At 38.5% G+C, this 12614-nt stretch overlaps 1 protein-coding gene across 1 annotated transcript in view; it reads left to right on the top strand.

Moving 5' to 3' along the window:
* The window catches only part of FRYL (FRY like transcription coactivator), a 219195-nt gene that overhangs the window by 146997 nt on the left and 59584 nt on the right, over positions 1–12614 (top strand). The window contains exons 28-34 of the mRNA XM_058430216.1: positions 1469–1629; positions 2952–3062; positions 3895–4049; positions 5025–5124; positions 6371–6539; positions 10264–10523; positions 10858–10998. Coding sequence (XP_058286199.1) covers positions 1469–1629; positions 2952–3062; positions 3895–4049; positions 5025–5124; positions 6371–6539; positions 10264–10523; positions 10858–10998 — 1097 coding nt within the window. The remainder of the gene's footprint in view (positions 1–1468; positions 1630–2951; positions 3063–3894; positions 4050–5024; positions 5125–6370; positions 6540–10263; positions 10524–10857; positions 10999–12614) is intronic.

Below are 12614 nucleotides of genomic sequence, written 5' to 3' on the forward strand. Positions count from 1 at the left end.
ATACTGGAAAAATATGTCAGCATAACCTGGATGACTGGAGTTTGTTTTCCGTTTGAATTATTGCCACTGATTAGAAATAAAAAAGCAACCCAGCATAGAATTTCAATAATAATCAGGATACTGACACAAAAACCTGGAGAAATCAATAGAATAAACTCTTTAGACAGCCTTGTTTTAGATGCAATAAGCAGAGTGCAGTGTTTCAAATGATAATTGAGAATAAAATTAAGAAGATACTTTTGAATAATGGGAAAAGAGTATAGGCCATAAATACAAAATGTAAGAAGGATACCGTGTTACTGATTTACCAGATATGTTCCAATTACTGAGTAGGTTTTATATTGACAGATACTGGTTTAGATACCAGGAAGATTAATATACACAATTACATTTTTAAAAGTTAAATTCTTTACAACTGTAAGAAGTAATGTGACTAGCCTTTGGCATACAGTATAAATGTTTCTTTTTCTCTTTGAAAAATTAAAGTCACATTGTTACTTTGAATAGTATATACAGACAGTGGATGCCTAAAGAACATGGGTTGTATTTTACAACAGAGTCATTAAGCACTTAATTACATATGCCAATTTCAACTGTAGGAGCCTTGTTTTCATCTTTGAAAGGAAAATGACACTGTCAAAGGAAAAGAGCATATTTTTTTCAAAATTTTCTGATCTGAAACTCACTAATATAAAGATGTGGTTTAGTCTATTATTAAACACTTTTTTACAACTTCCACATTGGTTTATTGTGATACTGCTGAGTTTCTTCAAGAAGGATCGATATAGAGAAATTATATAGCAGAATTTCAAAACGGGGGAAAGAAATCCTTGGAGATCATTTAAACCAGTGGTTTTCAAACTTTGCTGTTTCTCAAAGCCCTGATATTCTCTGGTGCCATCAGCAGAAAACAGCAGAATGTGTTTGGACACTAGGCCTCAACTCCGCTTTTTTCTGTTTTATATATTGAGATTACATGTAAGCTTCCTTTAGCAGGAAAAGGCAGCTTTCCTGCTAAAAAAAAAAAAAAAAAAAAAAAAAAATACAAAGTTTGAAAACACATATCTCATCCAAAGCCCTTACTTACCAGTGAACCAAGATACAGAGGTGCGTCTGTGTTAAAATCTTGGCCAATCTCACCATATAGCCAGTGATAGCCCAGGGAGAAATGGACTCCTGGCACCACCTCTGTGCCAGCCTTCATGTGCCATTGAGCCTGCCATGGAATTTCTGCTTGCAGAGATGCTCTATGTCATGTAATGCTGGCACAGGGTGACACAGACTGCAACTTTGTTTCTGTGATTTGCATATATATAAATGATCCCTGCTACTGTGGAGTTTTTTGATAGTTTAAAATGAAAACTTTTGCTTTCTTTTTTACACTATCACACATTCAATAACATGTTGGTACAAAAGTTAAAGCAGAAAGAAATGGAAATAAATGTTTTCTATCTTTTTTTATTCGCAGTGCACCAGAGAAGAAGTATTTTTCCTCAACAGAGCCTTCGTCACAGTCTGTTTATGCTGTTCAGTCACTGGGCAGGTCCTTTTAGCATCATGTTTACGCCCTTGGACAGATATAGTGATAGAAATATGCAAATTAATAGACATCAATACTGTGCATTAAAGGTATTTACTTAGAAACCTGATTTCTTTTTTCTTAAGAGCAGAGTTAAATATTTTTATGTTTCTCAGTCACTAGTATTAAAAAGAGGATCTGAGAGTATTAGAATATGTTTTTCCGCCGTATTCAAAAGTTATACCATGAGTTATATTTAAATACATAAAATACAATGAAAAACAGTCCAGAATCTACTCAAATTTGATCACCATTATCTTTTTTTTTTTTTTTTTTTTTTTTTTTTTTTTTTTTTTTTTTTTTTTTATTTTTTATTTTTTTTCTTTTTTATTATACTTTAGGGTTTTAGGGTACATGTGCACAATGTGACAATGTGCAGGTTTGTTACATATGTATCCATGTGCCATGTTGATTTCCTGCACCCATTAACTCGTCCTTTAGCATTAGGTGTATCTCCTAATGCTGTCCCTCCCCCCTCCCCCCACCCCACAACAGTCCCCGGAGTGTGATGTTCCCCTTCCTGTGTCCATGAGTTCTCATTGTTCAATTCCCACCTATGAGTGAGAACATGCGGTGTTTGGTTTTTTGTCCTTGCGATAGTTTACTGAGAATGATGTTTTCCAGTTTCATCCATGTCCCTACAAAGGACACGAACTCATCATTTTTTATGGCTGCATAGTATTCCATGGTGTATATGTGCCACATTTTCTTAATCCAGTCTATCGTTGTTGGACATTTGGGTTGGTTCCAACTCTTTGCTATTGTGAATAGTGCCGCAATAAACATACGTGTGCATGTGTCTTTATAGCAGCATGATTTATAGTCCTTTGGGTATATACCCAGTAATGGGATGGCTGGGTCAAATGGTATTTCTAGTTCAAGATCCCTGAGGAATCGCCACACTGACTTCCACAATGGTTGAACTAGTTTACAGTCCCACCAACAGTGTAAAAGTGTTCCTATTTCTCCACATCCTCTCCAGCACCTGTTGTTTCCTGATTTTTTAATGATGGCCATTCTAACTGGTGTAAGATGGTATCTCACTGTGGTTTTGATTTGCATTTCTCTGATGGCCAGTTGATCACCATTATCTTAAAGAACTTAGGATTACTTGAAAGAAATGCCTTTTTTCTCCTCACTTAATTACTTTTTCTTGGTCTTTTTATCTTCCCTTCCAGTACTGTTCAAACTCCATGTCTAATTTGGTATCATGTTTACTTACTCATAATAAATTTCTCAGTTTTAAAGAATAATTTGTAAAGAAAAAGATTAAAGTATTGTGACTAGATAAGTATTTTGCCTCTTCTCATTAAGCAACCAACATTTAACCTCTTAAATTTGTTAAATGTAATTCTAATATTATTATTTGAAGGCTATGTCTGCTGTACTATGTTGTGGCCCTGTTGCAGATAATGTAGGACTTTCATCAGATGGCTATTTGTACAAATGGTTGGATAACATTTTGGATTCTCTGGACAAAAAGGTAATTATGACAATTTCCTTAAAGGTTCATAATAAAGTTGTCATTGTATTATTTGCCGTCAATGTATGTTGCACTAAAAACAAGTCTTTTTAAAAAATAAGATAGGTTAGGATCATATGCGCAAAGTATATGATATAAAGTTAAATAGGATCTCATAATGTAAAAACGTTCCGATTCTTACGTATCATTAATTTGAATAATTTTCATTTCCCTTTTAATATTATAGGATTAATACAGTGGTGTGTGTCTCTCAACAGGGTTCTAAGTCAATAAATAAAATACTAGCATAGAACATATTGAGCTGCATGGGAAAAATATGTTATTTGCTATGTTTCATTTCACTTTTTTTAACCACTTTCCATTTAATCATTCTTCCTTGCCCTCCACACTTTGCCTTCCTTACTTTCATATTGTACATATACAGACTTCACAATTTAAAATAGGACTTACATTTTTTCCCCTCAGAACAATTTTTCCATTGGGTTATCAAAAACAAGAATAAAAGCTTGATAAAAATAATTGGAGGGGTTAATGACTCATTTTTCTGAAAGCACTTAATCACTATTCATATTCATTAACTGCCTTCAGGGCTCTGTTGGAAGACAGAATCATACTAGAGAGGCTCGTGTAAAAAGCGAGAGACCAAATTCAATTCATCTGTGTGGTTTTTTCTGCGGCTGAATAAAATGAGAGAGAGGTGAACAAAAGGAGATGGAATTTTTCTGTTAATTACAATGAATATATGCACTATATTACTTTAGTAAGAACTGCAGGGAAATAGACAAAAAATATATAACATTCTCTCTCGGGCAATTTCGCAACCTTTACCTAGGTTCACCAGCTGGGCTGTGAAGCAATTACGTTGTTACTGGAGCTGAACCCTGATCAGAGCAACCTGATGTACTGGGCTGTGGACCGCTGCTACACGGGCTCCGGGAGGGTGGCAGCCGGCTGCTTTAAAGCCATTGCTAATGTTTTCCAGAACAGGTACTTTAGATACAGGTTTTTTGTTTTGTTTTGTTCTGTTTTGTTTTCCTAAAGAAAAGTTTTTCTTTTGAATTCAAAAATAAGAAGACACCAGTTTAGTTGTCCTTCAGTATCTGTGGGGGATTGGTTCCAGGACTCCTCTCAGATCTCAAAATCCATGGATGTTCTAGCCTTCTATATAAAATGCTGTAGTATTTGTATTTACTCTATGCAAATCCTCCCGTATACTTCTTTTTTTTTTTTTAGACATGGTCTCGCTGTCACCCAGGCTGGAGTGCAGTGGCATGATCATAGTTCACTGTAACCTCAAACTCCTAGGCTCAAGTGATCCTCCCATCTCAACCTCCCGAGTAGCCAAGACTGTAGGCTCCCACTACCATGCCTGGCTAATTTTTAAATTCTTTGTAGAGACAAGGTCTCACTATGTATGTTGCCCAGGATGGTCTTGAACTCCTGGCCTCTCACCTGGGCTTCCCAAAGTGCTGGGATTTCAGGCATGACCTGCCGCACTTGGCCTTTCCCACATATTTTTGATCCACAGAGGGTTGACTGTATTTTCTTTTCTTAAGCTCAAATGCAGCTGTGTCTAACCCCTTGAATGTGAGGACTTTTTTGCTTAACTGTGGTGGTGGATATTACAAAAATTATGCATGGATTTTTTTTTTTTTTTTTTTTTTTTTTTTAGTTCATCAGCTGTTTTTAGTGTATTTTATGTGTGGCACAAGACAATTCTTCTTCCAATGTGGCCCAGGGAAGCCAAAAGGTTGAACACCTGTGCTCTAATGGAATTTAACCAAAATAAGGACAATTACCACCATGCATCTGTTGTTGTACCTATTGCCTTGAAAAAACCAAGTCCCCTCATAGGCTTAGAAGATAGGTGCCTATAAGCCTTGCCCTTTGCATATCATATTTATTAAATGGTGCAAAAGCCTCTAAACATTGTTTTACTTAATATGTAAAATTTATTCCTAGGGATTATCAGTGTGACACAGTGATGCTTCTAAATCTGATACTGTTTAAAGCAGCTGATTCTTCTAGAAGTATCTATGAAGTTGCTATGCAACTTTTACAGGTTTGTAAACGTGAATTTAAACATTTTTTTACTCAGGATTTAATGAAGCCCAATAACTTAGTCTTGCTATTAAAGCATACTGATAATAGTATTTAGCTTTATTTATAGTAAAGAAGTATGGTATCAAGGCTTAATTATTATTAGAAATATAAGACAAAGATAATATAGATATTTAAATTTATAAATAATGCAAACTATTCCTAAGTGTATTGTAGAAGGATTATTTATGATCATGTGTGTGTATGTGTATGAAGGTACTTATAAATATGTGTCCATGTAAGTATTTCTGTTCAGCAGATGAGAACAACGTGTGTCCAAATTTTTTTGGAGAGCCATGTGAAAAATAATTAGCTCTTTTTATCATATTCTCATGTAAATTTTCTTTATTAGGTTGAGGAGAAATAACTTAGAAAGTTAACTTACCAAACACGGATATATTATTAGTATACAATACTTAACTAATTCGTAATAGGGCAAGATTCTTCCATCTTAACCAAGGGCTAAGAAGAGGATTCAAGTAGATGCTTTTTCCAAAGGCTCTGAAGTGGTTCTGATGCCAGTAGATCCATCTTAGGAATTATACCCTAATGCCTTTGTTAATTAAGAGGAAAGTTCAGCAGTACAGCTCTTTAAATAGTGTAATGTCAAAAGGTTCTCCTTGAAGGGCTTTTTTTTCACTTATACATATATTGTACTACCATATTTTTGTGCGAGAAAAGTGGTGAATCTTTTTCAAGTAATTGTATATTAAGTTACTGGAGTTATTTTCAGACTGTGTTACTAACCTGGATCATTGGCATTAAATACAGGAATGTAAATTCTTTTAGTGAGAAAGGGTTTTTGTTTGTTTTGTTTCATTTTGTTTTTGAGATAGGGTCTCGCTCTGTCACCCAGGCTAGAGTTCAGTGGCACAGTCATGGCTCACTGCAGCCTCTACTTCCTGAGCTCAAGTGATCCTCCAACCTCAGCCTCCTGAGTAGCTGGGACCACAGGCACACACCACCACATCTGGCTAATTTTTTAATGTTTTTGTAGAGATGAGGTCCTGCTGTGTTGGCCAGGCTAGTCTCGAACTCCTGGCCTCAAGTGATCCTCCCACCTCTGCCTTCCAAAGTGTTGAGATTACAGGCATAAGCCAGTCCACTCAGCTGGGGAGAAGAGTTTTTTTAAAAATTATAAAATTATAGTTAAACTTTAGAGAACCCATACAATCTTAACCTAAGTTGATGGAATCACATTCCTATAGATTCTGGAACCGAAGATGTTTCGCTATGCTCACAAATTGGAGGTTCAGAGAACAGATGGAGTACTCAGCCAGCTGTCTCCTCTACCACATCTCTATTCTGTTTCATATTATCAGTTGTCCGAGGAACTAGCAAGGGCGTATCCTGAGCTAACTCTCGCCATATTCTCAGGTATGATCAATGAACTGGTTAGTAGTTTCTCTTTGTCAATCATTTCTTCAAAAACAATTTTTAGAAAATCAAAAATTTATTAAATCACAGGTTAAATCAAAACCAGGCATGTCTTTACATAGGAAATATTTTTTCTTCAATAAAACTCTTAATTCTGATGTCACAATATTTAGGTTTTTCTATCAACGGCGTCCTTATAGGGTTTTATACCTGATCTTGCCTTCGCTCCCTACTCCATCAAAAAGAAAAAAATACAAGAGGGAGGACTTTTCATATGTGACTTAAAAGTATTTCTTAGTAGACATAGAACTTCTTGAATACATTGTATTTTGTGTATTGGCATATGTTTAATAATAAAAATAGGCAGGGATAAAGTTATAGGCAGTTTTCCGTGAGTGAAACCCCTAACCATAGGAGCAAGTGGTACAGTGCCTCGAGCAAAACTCTTTCTAGTCTCCCACATGTTGTTCGTCGCCTACATCAAGATCTTGTTCCAGTCTAAGTACTGGCCATGCACCAACACTAGGATCTGGGAGACTGCAGAGTTCTGCTGTGGGTCCTTTCTTTCATTTGGGCTCAAGAGATAGTGGACTTAGCTGGCTTGGGATCTTTGCACAGCACCCTATTTTAGCAATAGAAATAGTTTATTTCCCATCCCTAATTGACCTGAGCGGGAGAAAAAAGCAACAACAACAACTTAAATTCTCATAACATTTAGTTCTTGAAAGCAGTTGACCTGTTTGGTTTGCCCGGGTAGTTGGTAGCAATGCCCCTTCCTTTTTCCCAACCCCCACATCCCTGACAGCCCTTCCAAGATGCATATGAGTGGTCATCAACACAAAACAGCGGCCACCGTGAACACAGATTTTGTGGCTGCTGAGCTGCTGCTAGAGGCTTTTGCACAGAAAGCAGAGGAGTCCAGCTGGGTCTCAGAGATCATGTAACTGTTCAGAACATCATGTCATCGCCTGGGATGTCTGCTGGTACAGGTGTTGACCATGCCCACACCTCCACCACCTTGTCATTCTTCCTTCAGTTCTCTCTTCAGACACTCTTGTCCTTAGCATCAGCTAATTTTAACTCCTTTGCTTAAGATAGTTCATTCTAAACCAAAACATAGCCTCTTAACCTGACAAATTCCATAGCTAACCTACATTTTCACTTTCACTGTTTCTAAGGCAAGACAAACACAATATTCATTCAGAATTTTACTGCACAGATACAGATATCAGCATAAACTTTGCCACTTCAAAATTTGAGGGCCCTGATCGCTTCTTTCTCCAGATTCAATGCGGTGGTCTTTAAATGTTGTCAGCTCTGAGGCCTCTTGCTCCTCACATCCTTTCCCTCCTTCACACCTGCTCCTAACCCCTTCCTCACCCCTGTGCCTTGCCTCGAGTATATACTCACTATTCCATATTCTCAGTCCTCCTGCATGCCTTAGATCTTCACAGATGGCCTTCGCACTCCACTAGTGTCAATTTCCTTTCTGTAGCCTCACCAGGTACCTTCCAAGTGCTCAGTCTAGTCACTGGCTAATAGTCTTCAGTCTGTTTGCTACTTTCCACAGCAATTGGTGTTAGCCATCTTATATTTCTTTAAGCTCTGACCTCGCTTAATTTCCAAAAACTTAATATTTCCTGCTTTTTCTTTTACCCTTGAATATTCCTTTTCTGTCTCTTGGTAGATTCTTGCCTTCCGTCCCTTTTTTTCTTTTTTTTATTTTTGAGACAGAGTCTCTCTCTCTCCCTCTCCCCGGTCCCCCGCTCTCCCTCTCCCTCTCTCCCTCTCTGCATCCCTCCCTCCCTCCCTCTTCCTCTCTCCCTCCCTTCCCCCCACAAAGCCATCATCATCCTCCCTCAACCTCCCCAGTAGCTGGGACTGCAGCTGAGCACCACACCTGGCTTTTTTTTTTTTGGAGAGAGGGGATCTGGCTGTTACCCAGTCTGGTCTCCAACTCCTGGCCCAAGGGATCCTCCCACCCCAGCCTCTGAAAATACTAGGATTACAGGCGTCAGCCACCACACCCAGCCCCATATCTTAAGTGTTAGTGTTACTAGGGTATCATCTCGGGCCCCCACCTCCTATCATCTCATCTCCCTCCAAGAAGTCAAACCACCACCATGACCCCTACACCCACAGACAGACTCTTCCTTCCATAGTCAGGATCTCTTCATTCAACTACTTTCTGAGCTCCATGTCTTTTATTTTATACCAGAAGTAATAAAATTGATGTCTTGGTAGAATCTTTGTGGAAGGTTAAAGTTGAGCATAATTGCATGCCAGGACTGAGCGCTTCATTGGCATTATACTGGTTTTGCACAATCACTTCATGAGGCAGCCAGTTTTGTTACTTTCTTTTTACAGAATAAGAAAGCAAGGATGAGAGGTTGATAAGTTAGCCCTAGGTCAGGCTATCTATATGTGATAGATCTGTGGGATTCAAACCCAGGGTTGTGCAATTCCAGAGCCAAGTTCTAAAACACTTCTCTTAATGAGTAAGTAAGTACAGGGTCTGGCATGGAAAGAGAGGAGCAAAGGAGAAAGAAGATTCTTGTTTATAGTGATTTATGGAAACTAAACAATGTATAAAAGGCTCATGGGCTTTGGAATTGTCCTTGTGGTTTGAATCTTGGCCATTTGGTAATTGTTCAGCAAATTACTCTGACTCCACCCACCTCACAGGTTTGTCATGAGCATTAAAGGATCTGAATGTAAAAGTAACAGGCACATCATAGGCATCTCCCCTATATAGAACCAAAATTTGTGAGGTTCTTAATGGGTCAATTTAAAGTTAATCTGTGTATAACGATGTTCTTTTATCTTTTGATTACATGTTTTTGTTCATTGTGATAAAAAAGCATAAAATTTGCCATCTTAATCATTTTCAAGTATACAGTTCAGTTCCAGAATTGTTTAGTGTATTCACATTGTTGTGAAATAGACCTCTAGAACTTTTTCATCCTGCAGAACTGAAAGTCTATACCCACTAAACAACAATCCTCCTTTTCCCTCTGCCCCCAAGCTCTGGTAATCAGAATTCTACTTTGTATTTCTATGGATTTGACTGCTTTAGGTACTCCGTATATGCGGAATCATACAGTATTTTTGTTTGTGACTGGCTTATTTCAGGTAACATAATGTCATCAGCTTCAGCCCTGTTGTGGCATATGACAGGATTTCTTTCCTTTTTTCCCTTTTTTAAGAGTGCATAATATTCCACTATATGTATGTACATTTGGTTTATTCATTCATCTGTCAATGGACATTTAGGTTGCTTCCACCTACCTCTTGGCTATTGTGAATTGTGCTGTTATGAACATGGATATACAAATATTTGTTTGAGTTTCTGCTTTCAATTCTTTTGAATGTATACTCAGAAGTGGGGTTGCTGGATCATATGATAGTTCTATTTTTATTTTTTTGAGGAACCATCATACTGTTTCCCAGAAAGTATGCACCATTTTACAATGCCACCAACAGTGCACAAACATTTATTTTAACTGCCAAAAGTATTTTGTATAAAATGTATGTGATTTATGTTAGCTGTTAATTTTATGATGTCATTGAGGTGAAATTCACTAAAAGGAAAAACAATACTCGTAATTGTTAAGTGTAATGAGTAAAATGAATAAAATCTGGCTTCTGAAATCTGTTGGAATTAATTACGGGTCAGAGGAAGCCGAAATTACATCAGTTATCTTTGACTTGTTTTCAATTTCAGAGATAAGCCAGAGAATCCAGACAGCTCACCCTGCTGGGCGGCAGGTGATGCTGCACTACCTGCTGCCATGGATGAACAACATCGAGCTGGTGGACTTAAAACCTCTCCCCACAGCAAGGCGACATGATGAAGATGAAGATGATTCCTTAAAAGACCGAGAACTTATGGTGACTAGTAGGCGCTGGTTACGGGGAGAAGGATGGGGATCTCCACAAGCCACTGCAATGGTTTTGAACAATCTGATGTATATGACAGCAAAGGTAAAATGAGTTTTGTATTTAAAATTGCTGCACAGAATTATTGAGTGAGTAGATGTGGTTAGAAACAGGTGAAGAGGTTCCGTAATCCTGTGATAACCAAACAAATTCCTTTCTTTAAAAAAGACTCATTAGATATGAATTTTTTTTACTAAAACCATATATGATTAATGATATTTATGTTTAGATTTGTTGAAAGAAATTATTGTTCCTGTAAAGTGTGGAAACGATTAAAGCTATCTGTACAAAACATTTTTTAATATTTCATGGTATGACAAGTTTGGTTTTTATAATAGGCAGTCATGACTGAAGTATCTTTTGTGCATATTGCATCTAGTATGGTGATGAACTGGCCTGGTCGGAGGTGGAGAATGTGTGGACCACACTTGCAGATGGCTGGCCCAAAAACCTGAAAATAATTTTGCACTTTTTGATCAGCATTTGTGGGGTGAATAGCGAACCAAGCCTCTTGCCTTACGTATGTATTCAAGTTCATTTAACTTTAAAATATATATATATATTTACTAGTATCTTATGATGTCAGAGTATGGGCAGCAGTTGCCCAGGAGAGGCAAGGCAAGGGCCAGGATGAAGACAGTCAGGAAATAGCACATGGATTTTTCACTGATTCAGTCAGCAAATGTTATCCGTCATTATGGCAGGCCAGGTGCTCTTCTGGGCATTACAATCTGATGGGTAATACAGAATTTATTTGTTGAAGCTACATCTGATTTATTTAATGAATAAATCTGTAAGCTAATAAAGTATAATGTGCTAAAGGCTATAAAAAAAATTGCAGAGTTCTGAGAGTAAAAAACCTAGGAACCACAGCTGTCTGGAAGGATTCAAGATGACACTTGAGAGAAAGTGATATTGAAGCTGAAACCACACATTGGGGATGTTTCTAATTTCTGCTAGGCAGAGCTGGCATTTAGATATGAGAACAGGATGGTGAGTGAGAGCTCAGTGCCTGTAGGATTGTCCTTCAGGCTGCTGGAAGCAAGGGAAAGCACGGTAAGAGATACGAAATGAAGAAGATAACATCTTTGCCTTCCAGGGGAGAAAGGAACATCCAGCTCTGCCCAAGTCAAGAGGACACATTTGATATGAAACTATCAAACCTGAGGGTTAAATGGACACACATGCACACATGTCTTTGTAGATGCAGATACAGATATCCCGTGGCAGCATCCCCCAAAAGTGTGGTCCACGGAAGACTAGTCCTACAGAATGTTATCTAAAAGTTCTTACAGGCCAGGCACAGTGGCTCATGCCTATAATCCCAGCACTTTGGTAGGCCGAGGCGGGCGGATCACCTGAGGTCAGGAGTCCGAGGCCAGCCTGGCCAACATGGTAAAACCCCATCTCTACTAAAAATCCAAAAATTAGCCGGGTGTGGTGGCGCATGCCTGTAATCCCAGCTACTCAGGAGGCTGAGGCAGGATAATTGCTTGAGCCCAGGAGGCAGAGGATGCAGTGAGCCAAGATTGCGCCACTGCACCCCAGCCTCGGCAGCAGAGCGAGACTCCATCTCAAAAATAAAATAAAAATAAATAAATAAAATTCTACAGATTCTATTTTAAACAAACCGCTTGATAGCTTTGCTTTACTCAGCATTCCGCAAGTTCACTTGGTCACTGAAAGCATCATTGCCAAGGTGTAACCACAGGCGTAGTGCCTTTGAGAAGTGCTTAGAGAACTGTAGGTGTATGGTACAAGACAACGTTACCCCACGTTACCTTTCTGACCGTGTCTCCTATATTCTCTCTGGTGCTCCCACCCTTCAGCTGCGCTGGCCCCCTTTGCTTCCAGCTCTCTCACCAGGCGTTCCCTCCTCGGGGCCCGCACACTCACTTGCCTTCTCTTCCCCAGTTAGCCACGTTACTCACTCCTCACCTCTTTCAGGTCCTCTTTCAGGTCTTCCTTCAGGTGGCGGTGCCCACTGGGACTTCTGCTGCCCATCCTGTCTAAAACTGCAAATGCACCACCTCCACATGCACACTCCATTTCCTTTCCCTTCTTCATTGATCTTTCTGGCACTTAATCATCACCAAACACATGATATATTTTACCTATTTACCTCATTAATTTTGC

This window comes from Hylobates moloch, unplaced genomic scaffold (assembly GCF_009828535.3).
Source record: "Hylobates moloch isolate HMO894 unplaced genomic scaffold, HMol_V3 SCAFFOLD_17, whole genome shotgun sequence".
NCBI classification, from domain to species: Eukaryota; Metazoa; Chordata; class Mammalia; order Primates; family Hylobatidae; genus Hylobates; species Hylobates moloch.